General features: G+C 47.7%; 1 protein-coding gene across 2 annotated transcripts; it reads left to right on the top strand.

Moving 5' to 3' along the window:
• Positions 1 to 182: 182 nt before the first annotated feature.
• AHSA1 (activator of HSP90 ATPase activity 1) lies at positions 183 to 6,788 on the top strand (the record flags this gene model as incomplete). Of its 2 annotated transcripts, none has more annotated exons than XM_082000546.1 (9): positions 183 to 262; positions 612 to 802; positions 973 to 1,055; positions 1,708 to 1,825; positions 3,497 to 3,585; positions 3,910 to 4,038; positions 4,817 to 4,918; positions 5,452 to 5,503; positions 5,944 to 6,788. In XM_082000546.1, 9 exons carry the CDS (start codon positions 183 to 185, stop codon positions 6,114 to 6,116), a joined length of 1,017 nt encoding a protein of 338 aa, XP_081856672.1. In that variant the 3' UTR covers positions 6,117 to 6,788. The 2 variants fall into 2 exon arrangements, with proteins under 2 accessions (XP_081856672.1, XP_081856671.1); XM_082000545.1 differs by having other exon boundaries at positions 3,904 to 4,038.
• Positions 6,789 to 17,436: the final 10,648 nt, after the last annotated feature.

Raw genomic sequence — 17,436 nt, 5'->3', positions numbered from 1 at the left:
GACGGGGCGGGAGCGCCAGCTGCAGGCGGTGCGGCGGAACCAAGAAGCCAGGCCGCGGGCGAGGCGGGGGAAGGGCGCCGGAAGGGACCGTGCCGGTGACGGAAGCCGGGAGGTGGCGCGGCGGCCGGCGGTTCTAGCAGTTTCCACGGGCAGTCGGTGCGGAGGAGGCGGCGGCGGTCCCGATGGCCAAGTGGGGGGAGGGAGACCCGCGCTGGATCGTCGAGCAGCGGGCGGACGCCACCAACGTCAACAACTGGCACTGGTGAGTGCGACGACCCGGCCGGGCGGCGCCGAGACCCCCGTGCCGCTGGGTGAAGGGAGGCCGCCCGGGCCGTGTCCCGCGGGGGGGTTCGTCCCTCCCTCCCCTGCGTGCACGTTGGTGCTGGGGTGGGGGTGTCCGGGCTGGTGCCCCGAGAAGGCCGCTGCCGCCTCCGTGTGTTTGTGGGGTGGCCGAGCCAGTGTGTGGGGGTGCCCTGGGGAAGGGCTCTGTGTGTGTGTGTCCGTGTTGGAGCGGGGCAGGGAGGGAAGGACCGGGGGAAGGGTGTGTAGCCCCGGTGTGTGCTGGCGGTGTGGCCTGTCCCACGTTCTCACACCGGGCGGTTTTCTCGCAGGACTGAGCGGGATGCCTCCAACTGGTCCACAGAGCGGCTGAAAACCCTCCTCCTGCCTGTCCGGGTGGAGAGTGAAGAAGGGGCTTGTGAGGTGACAGAAGTGAGCAAACTGGATGGAGAGGCCTCCATTAACAACCGCAAAGGGAAACTTATATTCTTCTATGAGTGGGCTATCAAGCTGGCATGGACTGGTGAGTGTGTTCTCTTCTCCTGTTTTCAAGGCCCTATCCAAGGATAAGGATACTTATCTTATTTGGGACATAATAATAAGGGGAGTATTGTATTATCAGGCAATACAAGCTTACTTTTACAGCAGCCAGAGTAAGAAATGTTGATCTGAACAACATAATTGTAATTGCAGGCACCTCAAAGACAGGAGTGAAATACAAAGGTTATGTGGAGATTCCTAATCTCTCAGATGAAAATGACATTGATGAAGTTGAGGTAAGCACAGCTAAAGGCTAATACTGCTTGCTGTATGGCTGTTCTAACAGGAATCCTCACAGCATTAATACTTCCTTCTATCTTACCTTTTTTAGAACATTTTTGTGGAACTTTTTTAGTGTTAGAGACTACTTAAGTTAATAGAATCATAGAATGGTTTGGATTGGAAGGGACCATAAAGATCATCTGGTTCCAACCCCACTGCCATGTGCAAGGGACACCTTCCACTGGATCAGGTTGCTCAAAGCCCCATCCAGCTTGGCCTTGTATGTTTCCAGGGATGGGGCATGCACAACTTTGCTGGGCAGCCTGTTGCAGTGTCTCACCACCCTCACCTAAATCTACCCTCTTTCAGTTTAAAACAGTTACCCTCATCTTGTCACTACACTCGCTGATGAAGAGTCCCTCCCTATCATGTTTTATCTTTATCAAACTAATTCCTGTCTTCTAGATATCAGGGCTCTATAGCACCTGAAGGTGCTTAGGTACATGCATGTATTACTGTAGGTTGAGAGAGCTGAAATGAAAGATTAATAAAACTGTACTGTTGCTTGTGAAAGTTTAGCCAAAGTCTAACTGTGATGTTGAAGTGAGTAGTAAAAGGACTGTGCAAATATGGCTTTGTTAATCAGCACTTGTCCTTGTTGTTTAGATCCATGTCAGCCTTGCTAAAGATGAGCCTGACACTAACTTGAAGACCCTGATGAAGCAAGAAGGTGCAAAAAAAATTAGAGATGCAATGAAAACTTACATCAGCACTCTCAAAACGGGTATGTAACTCAGAGGGAGAAGTGTTATGGGCTAATACTAAAGAAGCGATGGAGGTACTGAGAGGAATGAATATTAGTTCCTCACCCCATCTCAACAGGAAGGTATCAGAGCAACACCAGTAATATTTCTGTCTCTTTTGAGAATGGTTAGCAGTTGGCAGGAAGCACTTCTGTGTCTAGATACTATAGCAGAGCCCAAAAAGATTGGTTTTGGTGATAAGCCAATAATAAACAGCATTTTTGGATTTATCTTTTAAAGCTGAGAATGTCCTTCACAGGCTGAAGCTCAGCTATAGAGAAAATAAAGCCAGTAAAATGTGTTCGCTATCCCAGTGACACAGTGTCAGTCACTGCATGTGGCACAGTCTGGCCTTTAGTTTGCTTACTCACTTGGAAGGTGATATCTCCTCTCTAGTTTGTTGTTTTTTCTCTTTTGCCACGTTAGTAAAGGCATCTAGTGTTTGGATTTAAGAACAACTGACAACTGGAAATCGCTCTGCAGGTTTTGTTGGTGTCGTTGAATGAACTGTCTCAGCACCTGGATCAAAATTACTTTTTTTTAGAAGAAGAATCTGATTCCAGCAGTTGGAGTTAAATCAGTGTGCTTTGGTTGAGTTTGGCTTTGCTCTCTAGTACAGGCTGGGAATGCTGCAGTTGCTTTTTATATCCGTTTACCTGTATTACACTACATGCGCTAGATAGATACACAAGTTTTGCTGAGTACAAACCACCACTGATTGCTGTTTTTCCAGGATCAAATTTCTGTACCCTTGGGTTTTTTCAGGTATTTTAGTGTTCGGGGTGGGAGATGCATTCAACCAGTGGAAGATTAGAGTGTTATTCAGGAAGAGCTGTATGATCCTGTGGGCTGGAATAAATAAGAATAGGTGGGAACTAATTATTGCGGGATACAAGATTGTACACATACAATAAAATTCTGGTCCATAATAAAATTTTGCCAGTTTGAACAGATGAAGACGAAGGAGAAAGAGCAAACTGTTTTATGATTGGTAAAGGCAGAAGTGATGGAGCTGGAGAAAAAGCAAACGTGATGCTGAAAGAGGCTGAAGCTTCTAGGGAGTTATAACAGTGCTAGTGCTGCTGAACAGGGCACTGGTGAGACCCACCCCCCGGGTTCGGGTGTGTAGTCCTGGCATCTGGTGTCAAAAAGGATAAATTGAAGATGGAGTTAGAAATAACTATTCTGTACTACAACGGTACAAGTAATGGAGAGGTGGTCTGGAAAGAAATGGAAAAGCTTGGTTTGGTTTTTCTAGACCAGCAAGATAAAAGTATTTGAGATGTGATTGCTGTTTATATTAGAGAGTGAGAGGAAAAAAAGCTACATGAGTGTAAGGCTAACATTAATGTGAGAGCAACATGCGGAAGATAGTGGTTGGTATGTCTAGGCTAGGAAGAGGAGGTAAGTTCCTAACTGTTAGTGTAGGCAGGTTCTGATACGGCCTTCAGTGGAGAGTAGTGAGGACAAGTAGAATTAATTGCTTGTAAAAAGAGGTCTGTTTGCTTTTTTTAAAAACTGTTTCAAGTTGTGGGTGCTAGCAAGAGCAGGGGAGAAACCAAGAAGCCCTTTTTGATTGTATATTTCAAAGAACAGTTAAAAGGTTTACTTGATCTTTTATTAGTTTCATGGGTGCATTCCTGTCTTTCCAGAATTCACCCAGGGCATGATTTTGCCCACAGTGAATGGTGAACATATGGAAACAACACCTCAGGTGGCTCCTAAAGCAGAAGACCGCAAGGTAAATAAAACTGTGCAAACATGCTTTTGGATCTGTGAAGAAAGGTACCCAGTATTAGATTCCGGGGCTTACAGGAGCAACCTATGCTGTTTATAGGATATATATTCAGGAACTGGTAATCTGTGGTGTAGGCCTGACTGTTTATATTTGCAGCACATGGTATTTCTTAATTCAAGCAGAGCAATAAATCTGCTTTGTACACTCAAATATGGTTGTACCTAATGCCTTCTTTTTTTCTCTTGGATATGTGAAACACTTGTTGATTATTTTTTTCTGAAAAAAGTATATGTGTGTTTGCTTTGCTTGTTGTTTTGTTAGACGGCCGCTAGCAGCAGTACTGCCACATCACAGTCCAAATCCATAGGAGTCAAGATACCTACCTGTAAGATCAGCTTGAAGGACACCTTCTTAACTTCTCCTGAGGAGCTCTACCGAGTATTTGTTACTCAGGAGGTAATGCCAGTCTTGTTCTGAGAATTTTTCTTCACACAGAGAAGGTTGTTCCTAAGAAGCTTTTCAAGGCATTCTGTAGGACACTCAACAATCCAGGAGAATGGAATGAGAAGGCTGGTCCGCAGAACAGTTGCTTAAAGCTCGCATGTGCATCTTTTAACACAGTTGACAAGAGATGATTAATGCCAGCCAGAAGCCAGTTCCAGACTGGTGTCAGCACCTATCTGTGGGTGTATCCCTTACTGCATGTGGTCAGATATTGTGGGATTTACAGCTGTGTGCTTTTTGGTTTGGTTTTGTTTTTTTAAGGTTAGGTGGTATCAAAGCGTACTTTGGGAATAGCTTCTGCTCTCCTGCACACCGTTACATAGTTTAAGAAGAGAGCACAGGATTGTATAATTATTTAAACATGGTCTTAGTCTTTTGCTACTCTTTTTTGCCTTTTCTTATCTTTTTTTTTTTTTCCTTAAAAATACTACCTTTTCTTAGCACTAGGTTTCATTAAGGAATCAGAGTAAATCAAAGTGTGGCTTACAGAACACTGCATAGAACATGAAAGCTAAGGGTTCTTTTCCTTTGGCAGGCAGAATGCTGCTGTGGTGGTTGTAACACTGCTTTTCTGGCCAGGGCAGTGTTTTTGTCTTCTCTTGATGAAGACCTTACACTATTGACTTACCTTCTCTTCTGGAGCTTTTGTAGCTGGGTGGGAGGTGTTAGGTGACAAGTTTGCAAGCAGATAATGTCAAGTAATACACGTGTCCTCCTGAATTCTTTTCAGATGGTCCAAGCTTTCACCCACGCACAAGCTGCCTTGGAGGCTGATAAGGGAGGCAAGTTTCAGTTGCTGGATGGCAGTGTCACAGGAGAGTTTGTTGACCTAGTAAGTACTAACTAGCACACGTATATCTTGCTCAGGGGCAGCCTTTTTATTTTTGAGGTATCAATCCTGTAATAGTGCTTCAGTTACCTAACTGTGCAGTTCTGCCTGGTGCGCAATAGGTATCTATAATCGCTGTAGCTATTGAAGTGTTCCTTATAGTATGGATTAATGTACGAGACTTCGGTCTGGGGAGAAAATCTGGCTTCCAGTCATGCATCTACTGTGTCTTTGTGTGGTTTTACTTATTAGGGCTTTCAGGGTTGATAACGATAGTAACTGACCCTTTTGCTCTTTAGCCCTCCTGTCACTAAAGTTTTCTGGACAGGGACACTGTCTCAGTGTTTGGGGCTGTACTGTGACCTATCTTCCTAGAATAGCAGTGGAAGGAAAAGAACACGTAAAATCTCTTTCCCTCTGTATGTGTGTGTGTTAATCAAGGGGTCTCTAAGGCTTCAGATCAAGACAATTCTAGTTGTTTTCTATTAGACTGCAGAATTTGGGAAAAATTACTACTCGGTCTTTCTCTTTTCAAGGTTCCTGAGAAGCAACTTGTCATGAAATGGAGATTTAAATCTTGGCCAGCTGGTAAGTAGTCCAAACATGGATGATGGTATTACAGCCCTTGCCTGTGTTTGAAGAATTCCAGGCCCATTTGCCACACTGCACTCTGGCTCGTGATCGGGGAGCACACAGTGTTCTGGGAGCTGCACCAGCATTATCCCAGCTTCATACCCTGCAGTCGTGTCAGAATCATCAGCCATGGCTTAGAGCAGTGGCCAGGGATTAGGAATGATGAAGTAGCAGCTTGCTCAGCTGTGGCTGCAACGGCTTCAAACTCCATGAAGAGGGAGCCCTCTCCTCCCTCTGTTTCTGAGGAAGGCCTGCAGCTGTCATAAATAGATCCTCTGGGAAGGATCCTGGGGAATCTTTTAAGTGTTGCCCTGTGAGAGGAGGAGCAGAGCAGCTTTATGGGGCAGCATATACTATACTACACACTGCTGACAGATTTCCTTTGATTCTTCTAGGGCACTTTGCAACAATCACCTTGAACTTCACTGACAAAGGTGGCGAGACAGAGGTGTGCTTAGAAGGCAAGGGCATTCCAGCCAGTGAGGAGGAGAGAACAAAGCAAGGCTGGCAGCGCTACTACTTTGAGGGCATTAAACAGACATTTGGCTATGGCGCCCGCTTGTTTTAATACTGGTTGCTGGGAAGGCTTTGCCTGAAGACTCTGCCACGTGGACTGATAATTTCTCACCTCTCCCTTTCTAATCTTGGCCCTGCCGCCGAGTAAATGGGATGACAGGTGATGAGGAAGGCCATTGAGCAGCACCACTTTCAGTCCCTCACTGCTTTGTGCATGTCTCGTGCTGCAGGGGATTCTCTTACATGTACATACTTCTATTGCTAAATAAACTTAACTTAAAAAAAAAAAAAACCATGGAACTTGTGTCCTCAGAATGGCTTGAGTTCAAAGGGTTGGTCGATAGGCTGAGGGAGGGAACTGTCTGGAAAAACACCGACCAATGGGGAGTGCTGATCCCAATGTGATTTATTCCTCACTTCTGGGGGAGTAGAGAGCATGAGCTTGATGCAGTTTTTAGTTTGAGCAGCTGCTCACTTTCTCTCTGCTTTTCATCTGCCGCTAGTAAATGTTTCAAACCTTTTCCATTTCTGAAGGGATCCAAGATCCTGTTCAAGCTACTCCTCTCTTCCCTTGCACATCTCCTTCTTCAACACAATCCTTTCCTGCACTTAACACTAGCCTGCTCTACAAGAAGGCTGATCATTTAGTCACCGAATGTCCAAGACAATCAGTAAACCACTGTTAGGGAGACTCCCACCTACAACATGGTTCTCGCAGGTTGTGGGGCCTCCGGTCAGCTACCTCCAAGAGCTTCAGGCCAAAGCAAATTGTAGACTCTCAATGGGGGTGGGATTTATTCCTGTAAAACAAACAAGGTGCAGTACTTTTGGCTGACCCCACTTCAGCTGTTGCTTCGACTGATGAAGGGAAAACCACTTCCTTGTACTCTCCTGCTAGTACAGTTAGTTCCCAGAGATGTCTTCTAAAGCAATAAACTTGTTCATAGGATAGAGGGGAAATCTAGTTCTAGTCAGAAGTGTTGATCTGCTTAACCTCAGAGGTAACTGAAGTGCTTGGTTTTCTCTGAGGCATGAGCTTCTCTTGCATAATTTGCCAGCATTTTCTGCAGAGCACTTCTAGTAAGCTAGAAGTAAATAATGTTGCTGCATGAGAATTACTGTTTTGGGGAATTTTAATTTATTTTTTTTTAAATCTGAATGGCATGTTGTAGCCCTCCCGTTCAGGAGAGGAGACAGGAAAAAACTGATTTTTGCCTGTTTAAAAAAAACCAAAAATGTAATTGTTTGAGTTGCCTTTTGAACTATGGAGAGCATTTCTAGCCTTTTCCACTCATTATTCCAAAGTGATTATTCATGGTAAGGTGTGTATGGACAGTAAGAGTGCAGTATGAAACTAAGTTCTATATTGTGCACTTCCTTATCCCTGTGCTGGTGTGTGACGTCAGAGGAAGCTGTACAAAGACCGGGCACCGGTAGGTATGGTAGGACTTCCCAGTGTCCTGCAGGTTTGTCTTCCTTAAAGCACTGTCTGACTGGGGAAGGGGCTGCAGGTATTTTGTCAGGATTCTTATGCACAGGTGAACTACTGTACACATCTGGTAGGCTGCAGGAGTGTAATGTGATGTAAGCACACTGATGTCACTGTGCAGCGTGCATGTTTGGTTTTCTGTTTGGGAAACCCTGGACAGGAAACACGGGAAACCTTAAACAGCAGGGCTAGCAAGTGTGTTCACAGCCGAGGCAAGAGCTTTGGTAAGAGAAGAGCAAAATGATTTCAAAACTGAGCAAATGAGCTCATTCTAAGTTAATTTGAGACAAACTTGACAGCTGAATCGCGGTGTCCTGGCTGCGGTTCGGCAGCTGTGTGGGCAGCTGGCCGCGCCGCGGCAGCAGTGCTTGCCTGCAGTGGGGCTGCGCTGGCACAGCAGAGTGAGGGCAGCAGAAGGCAAGCCCGGCTAATCACCTGCTGCTGGAAGGTTAGGAAGTGGGACAGGAAGGCAGCTGAAGTGGAATTTTAATTGCCTTCCTTTCATCACAAACAGGGTTTACTTCGGGCATCCTGCTGCTGCTCTAATAGGACACGCTTTGGCCTCAGCCGGCAACCCACATTCATGGGGCTCAGGGACTCAGCGCTTTGCTTGGGGCTGTTTGAGGGCTCCTCTTCCAGCAAAACTGACCGCCCGGAGTTATGCTGGTGCTGCCCCAGCTGGCTCCCTGCCCCTGGGGCTGGGAACTGCCATACCCACAGCAGCAGAACAGGCTGCGTAGCTATGCCTGGGCTGCTCTTCACAGCTGAATTACTGGACTAATTTACCAGTGATAAAAGGGCAGGCTGTGAGCTAGCGCTCAGCCTGCGGCACACAGCGTATCAGGATATGCTAACTCTAACGGGGCACAGCGGTGGTAATGCCTTACGCCTCTTCAGCCATTTCCTTGGCGAAGGCGATATGAGCCTTAAGTCGCTGCATGCTAGTGAAGGTCCCTGCACTACATCTGCCTCCTCTCAGCAGAGAGACCCATTCCTTCAGCTACAGCTGACATCTGGTGCAGCTATACAGATGCTAAGAAGAAACCCAGACCTCTGCTTTATGTGGAAGTGTGAGGAGAGCAGGACACAGTTTGCAAGTCCTTCAGCTATTTGGGGGAGCGAGAGCTATATAAGACGAGGAAGAAGAGCAAGGTCCAGTATAGTCCTGCCTAAAGGCTCTTCAAGAATCTGAACCGACACGGGATATGAATTAAAGAAAACAAAGGTTAAAAAATCAGAAAACAGAAGCAGAAGTAAGCAGCGAATTTTTCACAGTGATGAGTGGTCATAACTGGCTACACACTTATGAGGCACATGGAGAAGATGAGTAAGGAGCAACCATCAAACAACAGAATATGGGGTCCCAACCAAAGTGGTCTCTGAACACATTTAGTGAATTCTGGAATTTCTTGCAGCTGGTGATACGATACCGTTAAAAGTTTACATGCATTCAGAACAGGAGTGGAAAAATTAATGAAAGAATAAACCAACCAAGGGCTATTAAACAGAACAACCATCACATCTGGCTCAAGAAGCCTCCTGGCCACCAGCTGCTGGCAGCAAGGAAAGTACTTCAAGGAAATAGTGATGTGAGCTTGTACTTCTCTTTACTCTTCCTTCCTACTCACCTGCTGTTGACCACTGTCAGAGACTGGATGCTGGTTTAGGTGGGCCTATGTTATGACTCACTTGGCCCTTTCTTGTGTGTTTTGATCATTTATGTGTGTGAAACTTCTAGGTGGAAATCAGGCCACAAATCAGAGATTGAAAGTCCCTAACCTAACTATTAAAACTGCTTTGAAACATCATGCCAACCATACTTCCATGGCAAAACGGGAAGAACTTAAATAAAGTATTTTTTTTTAAAAACCATGAAAGTAGTTGGATGTTTCCAGCATGACAGTGCCTGACGCAGTTTACCGTAGAAGACTGACTTAGGGAAGTGGAGAAATCTTTCAGAATTCCATGAGGAATGAGGCTGGGGAGAGGGAGGGAGGAAGAGAAAGAGGTGAGGACCAAGGGAACTAGATCAGTCTGTAACATCAATTCATGAAAAAATACTGAAAAATGCAGTCAGTAATTTGTAAATACCCAGCTAATCACATAAAAAGTAACAACCAGCACACTTATATCATGGCTGCATCAAGCACAACTCCTATCTAGTGAACCTAATGCCTCTCTTTCTTTGGCAGAATAGCTGGGATTTATTAAGGCTTTAGGCAATGCTTTGTATGATATTTTTATTAGTAAATAAAGTAAGGCCTAATAGAGCTGTAATGAATCCAGTATGTTTCAGTATAGAAGATAATATAATTGATAACTTAAAAGTCCAAAACAATTTACATCACCATTGGTGGCGTAAAACCCTCAGAAAACAAGTTTAGGACTGAAAGTGATCTTGACCAACTGCTACCATGGACTTCCAGAGGGCAGACTTTGGCCTGTTCAGGTCACCGGTTGAGAGAGTCCCTTGGGAGACAGTCCTGAAGGACAAAGGGGTCCAGGAAGGCTGGACAGGCTTCAAGAAGGAAATCTTAAAGGCGCAAGAGCAGGTAGTCCCCATGTGCCGTAAGAAGAGCTGGTAGGGAAGGCGACCAGCCTGGCTGAACAAGGAGATTTTGCTGAGACTCAGGAGAAAAAGGAGAGTTTATCACCTCTGTAAGAAAGGGAAGGCAACTTATGAAGAGTACAAGGATCTCGTTAGGTCAAGCAGGGACAAAATTATAAAGGCAAAAGCCCAGCTAGAGCTCAGTCTGGCCACAGTTGTAAAGGATAATAAAAAATGTTTTTACAAATATATTAACAACAAAAAGAGAGGCAAGGAGAATCTCCATCCCCTACTGGATATGGCGGGAAACATCATCTCCAAGGTCGAGGACAAGGTTGAGGTACTTAATGCCTTCTTTGCCTCAGTCTTTAATAGCCAGTCCAGGTATCAGCAGGGTATTCAGCCCTCTGAGCTGGAAGATGGGGATGGAGAGCACAATAACCCGCCCATAATCCAGGAGGAAGCAGTTAAGGAGATGTTAAACCACCTGGACACCCACAAGTCTATGGGGCCTTATGGGATCCACCCGAGAGTACTGAGGGAGCTGGCGAAGGAGCTTGCCAAGCCACTCTCCATCATTTATCAGCAGTCCTGGTTAACAGGGGAGGTCCCAGACAACTGGAGGCTTGCCAATGTGACGCCCATCTGCAAGAAGGGCTGGAAGGAGGATCCTGGGAACTACAGGCCTGTCAGCCTGACCTCGGTGCCGGGGAAGATCATGGAGCGGTTCGTCTTGAGAGTGCTCACAGGGCATGTGCAGGACAACCAAGGGATCAGGCCCAGCCAGCATGGGTTCATGAAAGGCGGGTCCTGCTTGACCAACCTGATCTCCTTCTATAACCAGGTGACCTGCCTAGTGGATGAGGGAAAGGCTGTGGATGTTGTCTACCTGGACTTTAGTAAAGCCTTTGACAGCATCTCCAACAGCATTCTCCTGGAGAAACTGGCGGCTCGTGGCTTAGACAGGTTTACTCTTTGCTGGGTAAAGAACTGGCTGGATGGCCGAACTCAGAGAGTCATGGTGAATGGCGTTAAATCCATCTGGCGGCCAGTCACAAGCGGTGTTCCTCAGGGCTCGGTTCTGGGGCCGGTCTTGTTCAATATCTTTATCGATGATCTGGATGAGGGGATCGCGTGCTGCCTCAGTAAGTTTGCAGATGACACCAAGCTGGGTGGGAGTGTTGATCTGCTGGAGAGTAGGAGGGCTCTGCAGAGGGATCTGGACAGGCTGGATTGATGGGCAGAGGCCAACTGTATGAGGTTTAATAAGGCCAAGTGCAGGGTCCTGCACTTCGGCCACAACAACCCCATGCACCGCTACAGGCCTGGGGAGGAGGGGCTGGAGAGCTGGCCGGCGGAAAGGGACCTGGGGGTGCTGGTTGACAGCCGGCTGAATATGAGCCAGCAGTATGCCCAGGTGGCCAAGGCGACCAACAGCATCCTGGCCTGTATCAGGAATAGCGTGGCCAGCAGGAGTAGGGAGGTGATTGTACCCCTGTACTCGGCACTGGTGAGGCTGCACCTTGAATACTGTGTTCAGTTTTGGGCGCCTCACTACAAGAAGGATGTTGAGATGCTTGAGTGTGTCCAGAGAAGGGCAATGAAGCTGGTGAGGGGTCTAGAGCACAAGTCTGATGAGGAGCGGCTGAGGGAACTGGGGTTATTGAGTCTGGAGAAGAGGAGGCTGAGGGGAGACCTTATCGCTCTACAACTACCTGAAAGGGGGTTGTGGTGAGGTGGGTGTTGGTCTCTTCTCCCAAGTAACTAGTGATAGGATGAGAGGAAATGGCCTCAAGTTGCACCAGGGAAGCTTTAGATTGGGTATTAGGAAAAATTTCTTCACCGAGAGAGTGGTCAGGCATTGGAACAGGCTGCCCAGGGAGGTGGTGGAGTCACCATCTCTGGAAGTATTCAAAAAACGTGTGGATGTGGTGCTTCAGGACATGGTTTAGGGGACATCGTGGCGCTGGATTAATGGTTGGACTTGATGATCTTGAAGGTCCTTTCCAACCTTAGTGATTCTGATTCTGTGAAAAGTGCTCCAGGAGAAAAAAAAAAAAAAAAGTATATTTGCCCTCACTGAACTGCAAGGTTTTACACTGAGGCAGAAACCACCAGCAACATGTACAAGAGGGGAAACAACAGGCTTGGCAGCACACCTGTAAACGATGATTAAGCTGGGCATGTTATGGTGAATTTTCAAACGAACATAGATTTAAAACATTATGTAAGAGAACAAAAGCTGCCTGGGCAGGCTGGGGTTTGTAGGTCTTGTGCAGAAATCTTTCCCTATAGCATTAAGAAAGCTCCAGATAAGACCCTGTGGCTTCAGTTTTAGGCTCCACGTTTCAAGAAAGATGTGAATTACTTGGAGTGAGCCCAGTGGTGGGCAATGAGACTGACCTACATTGGTCCACAAGTACAGCTTCTAAGGAAATCCTGAAAGAATTGCATTTGTTTAGTCTACAGAAGAGAAGATGGTGGAGAAGGTGGGAAATAATAGGGAGCGCAGTGATAAAATTCTGAAATACAGGAGAGGTAGGAGGAAATAAGGCAATAAGACGCTCTCCATGACCACTGCAGATAAGATGCAGTCGGCTTAAAATAAAGCAGGAAGGATTTAGACTGGCTGCTAGGAAAGTATTTCTCCCTGCAAGAACAGTAAAGCTGAGGGTTACTGTGGCATCTCCTTCACTGGAAAGCTTGCAGCTCAGGAGAGAGCGGGACCCATCGGTGAGGAATGATTTGCCCACGACCCCTCATGGTGGGGCTATGTAGTTTCTCGAGACTCCATCTAAATCCATTTTCTGTGGTACATCCCAGGTGAGAAGGCTGTGATGCCTGGTGGGGAGGGGGAATTTCTCCTGACTCTTCAGAAACCTCATGGCCGCCCTGCCAGCTGCTGCTCAGCTCCCACAGCACAAAGCCTGGCCGGGGCTGGCATGGTGGGGGCTGCTGGCTGGTGGACGGGCTGTGCTGCGGTCCCTGGCCCATGCATGACGGTCAAGCTGTGTGGGGCTGTGACCCCCGCCGCCGGGCTCCCGTGCAGCCAGAGAAGAATAGCTGACATGCTTGCAAGGGCCTGGAACAAAGCTGGGGCCCGGCCCTGCCAGCTGGGATCCTCCCAGGCATTTCCGAGGGGCAGCTGGCCGCTGCGTGGCAGGGAAGGAGGGTGAGACATTCCTCTCCCGACTGCAAACGTGTGGGTCCATCCTATATGGACACAGAGGGAGTAAATCCTGTCCTGCGGACACGTCGGCAAGGGGTATCCCGGTGTGATTTTGGCATCCCTCCACATGGCATCAGTGAAAGCGGAGCAGAGGACAGGCTCTGCCCGCTGCTGGGGACCTGCCGGGGGCGATTCTCCACACTCAGGGTGAAGGCAAAGCCCAGGAGACCAGGTCTTGCCACAACCTCCTGTTTGCCCAGTGTTCACACTGTGGCCGAAAAACTGCAGCTACTGGTTGTCTTGTTGTTTTCCACTCTTCCACAGAGAAGTTGGGGGCTGGGTGCCACGCTGTGCCACCAGCACACCCAGCCCGGCGGGCTGACGTGCCACACAGTGGGGTGGCCCCTTTACAGACCAGGAACAGGAGAGCCTGAAAGGTTGGTGTGTTTTTTTTTTTCCTTTCCAGAGATTCAGTTTTAACTTGAGGTCCACAGACCCTCACAACCACACTCTGCTCTTTCCTAGGCTAAGGCCAGGACTTGCAGTTCAGGTCTGCCCCACAGGCTTTGGCCAAAATCTCCTGGCATTATCATCCTCTGTCTTCTCCTCCCAAAGCTGCTCCTTCTGGGCCCAGCTGGGCTTTTTGTGTGCTTTCCAAGAAGCAGATTCTTGGAGCAGGAGCCCTGAAAAAAAGCAGACAGCTAATGGGATCCCTGTTGCTGTAAACATGTTTCTACGAAATCTTGCGTTCAACCCCCGAGAGATGGGCTGCGCACACCCCGCCTGTCCCCCAGGCAGCTGACCACGCACCCGTGCCTTCAAGGTGTCATCCACAGTCAAAAGGCCTTTGCACAGCTTGTTCCTGACTTGTCTGGGGTCAAGAGGGGAGGTCAGCAGGGACAAGCTCGTGCTGACCATTGTGCCTAGCAGAATCTGGGCATGGCTCCTTCCATGTACAGACTAACTCAGCTGCAAGTCAGATGCCCAGGAACTGGTACAGCTGAGCCACACGAAGCTCCAGTCCAGGCTGGCAAACTAAGACAACTCAGCTGTTCAAGAAGTCTTGTGTTCAAAGCAGCGGGCAAAGATGCAGCTTGAGACTCTGCCACAGACTCACTCCGTGATTTTAGGTGACATCTCCAGGTCTTGAGCAGCTGCAGAATTAGGGCAGCAATTCTTCCTGCTTTCATCCCCTGGCTGTGGGATTTCTATAGCCCAGGAGCAGTGCTCAGTATCCAGCACAGGAAGGACCTTGTTGCAGAGGATAAAGACGTTAGGCATGTTATATACACAGTAGTAACTGCTGACTGCCCCTCCAGGGAGACAGTGATTTTCTCTGTGCTGCTTTTCCTGCAGAGTGGAGCTCAGCCTGCTCCCCCTGGCTTGGGCTCCATGCAACGTGTTTTTGATGTTGCAGAAGACCAGCGGGAAACTCAAGAGCATCCTTCGCCGAGAGGAGCCATCTGCTCCCCCGGGCAGGGGCCAGCAATGGCGCCAGGCAGCTGCGGAGCAGAGCCCTGTGCTGGAGCAGCAGATAACCCTTGACAGATGTGCAGCCAAGGAGAAAGAGAGAAGGATGGAAAACATCTGGAAACAGCAAGAGCTTGGAAGTGGTCATGATTTATGCAGCAAATTAACAGCAACAAGAAGTTGTGATCCCTGGAAAGCTTTGCAAATTCCCCTGCTATCATTAGCTGTTGGCTCTGGAGGTGGTTTGCCAAACCAGTTTTCCAGCTGGGATGATGCTAGGGTTTTTTTTCACCCACTCCCATGTTCAACACCTGCTTAAAGCACCATCCTTGTGTAAGGTTGGCTGGCACCCAGCTCTGGCCAGGCTGAGGATGGAATAAAACCTGGGGTCAGGGTTGAGGCACAGGCAATGCATTCGCTTCTCAGCACTGACCCTGATGGTCTTCTCGTAGGAGGCTTCCTTCCCTGTGAAGCAGAACTTCACATACCCCATGGCTGTGGCGACGGGCTCTGGATAGTCTCTGTTAGCTGTGGTTCTTGCAGCCAGACACCATCAAATGTGAAGGGAAGGGAGCAAAGCCACCAGGGTCTTTGTCGTCACAGCTGAGGCTGGGGACCCAAGACATGCAGCATTCAATGTAGTGTCATCCCTCTCAACCAAAACTAACAGCAACAGATGCTTCAGTCCCAACTGAATGACCTCAGCAACACATACATATATAAAGTGCTTTATTGCAGCATCAGAATAAAGAATTCTTCTCTGAAATTTTGTAGGAATAAAAGACATTTTATATATATTATATATAAAAAACCACAATAAACTTAAGGAGTGGAAGCTTAGAGATTCATCACTTAAATAGCAGTGGGCTGGACAGAATCTTTGATGGGATATAAAAATAAACGTTTGCTTAATGTCTACTTTTCTCATGGTGCCCCGCAAAGTCTTCCAGTGTGTAAGGTGCCTGTATGAGGAACAACACTGCTTCTTCCCTCTCATGCTCCAGTTCTTGCCTGTATCATCCCAACCACAGAGGCAGTGAAGCAGAACAGCCACTTGGCTTTCAAACAGCTTTGGGGGTGGCTCAATGCAAGAATTTTTTCTACTTGCCCCTAGATGGGAACTCCATTTATCACAGAAATTCTAGGTTCTTTTGGGTGGTCAGACTGGTTGACATACCCAGTATAAAGAGGAGGATGATGCAAATCCTGGGCAACAATCCTTATTATAAGAGCACTTCCTCAGAGAGCAGCCAGTCTAACAAACTGGCTGAGCTATTGAAAGTCTCCTTCAAGAAAGGCTGTTTTTGCAGAGGTCCTGTTTCCTTGCGTGGGTCCAATACTGGACACTAGGCACATTTAACCAGAGGTTGTTTTAAAGAAGTCTGTGCACTGATGGTAAATAAGCTCCTCTGAGAGTCTGCTGATGTTAAGGATGACATATGATACAGGAGAGAAAATAAGAAGATGCTCTGCCCCATGACAGAAGATAACAGGCTCGTCCTTCCATGACCTTGGCTCGTCAATTTGTCTTCTTCCCGTACAAACGCCTCCATGGCTGTTGCTGAGCCTCCCTGCACATGTCCCAGGCTCCCAGAACCAAGTCACCAGATCACTGCGACCCCCTCTTGACCACCTCTTTATGACCTATCTCTTTACCAGAAACTAGTCAGCAAATGACCATTTGGGCTAGGGAACATGCAATGGCCATGAAAATTTACCAGGGTCTGCCTCTCCATCCATGCTTATTTGGTTGCATCTTCCTTCTCATCCTTTACATAACACTGGTCATCTCAGACTGCACACCTGTTGGGGAATGGACAGTGCCTGCCTATGTTTTGATAGCACCCATAACCAGAGTCTGGGGATAGGAGTGTGGAATAATGGTTAAATAAGAAGTCTTAGGTACTGATGACCAAGGATGCAATATTCTGTCAGTAAACCAAGGCAAAAGGATCAACATTCACTCAACATTCATAAGACACTCCCAGAAAGAATCCCCAAAGAGTTACCGAACTGTGGATATTCACTGGCCCTGGAGAAAGCTCCTGCAAGAAGGACAGACCTAGCACAGGAGTCAACCAAGGACCTCTGCACCCAGGCAGGTGTTTTTTTGTCCAACAGTGTCCTGCAGAAAAACATGGAGTAGCCAACAGCCTTGGGTGAAACCTCTAGTCTAGAAATGACTCCATTCTTCTTTACGTGTGCTTGACTTGCTCTTTTATTTCCTCTGATGCATAAAATTTGCTAAATAAAGCTATGAGCAGTGTCTGCCAGGTTCAGCAACTGAATATCCAGGGATAAAGGTATTCAGCCTAGTTTCTCTGCAGGAAACTTGGCAGGTCCCAAAATATGCTGGGAGAAACTGCCATGAACCTGTGAAAAGCTGAACAAAACCCAGGCAAGACCAAAGTGTCCACAGAACATCATGATCCATGATCTGCAGACACCAGGTATTGACATTATTAGCACGTGTGTGTGTCTTCCTCCTTTGGAGGCACACTTGTGAGCCTGGCCAGGCAGTGAGTCTGAGGAGTGCAGGGTGTGCCCACAATTTGCTTTCTCTGGGCTGCCTCTTGCCTGGGACCTGGGCAGACACAGCATGGAGCAGGGCCCGAGGCCAGCAGCAGACCAGCAAGGGGCAATGCTGCGTGCATTCCCATCCCCATGGTCAACTTGGCTCAGTGCTTTTTGCTCCT

Source organism: Phaethon aethereus (assembly GCF_964289735.1).
Source record: "Phaethon aethereus genome assembly, chromosome: 5".
NCBI lineage: Eukaryota > Metazoa > Chordata > Aves > Phaethontiformes > Phaethontidae > Phaethon > Phaethon aethereus.
Note: the sequence above shows the minus strand (reverse complement) of the source record. Positions and strands in the feature narration are given on the sequence as shown.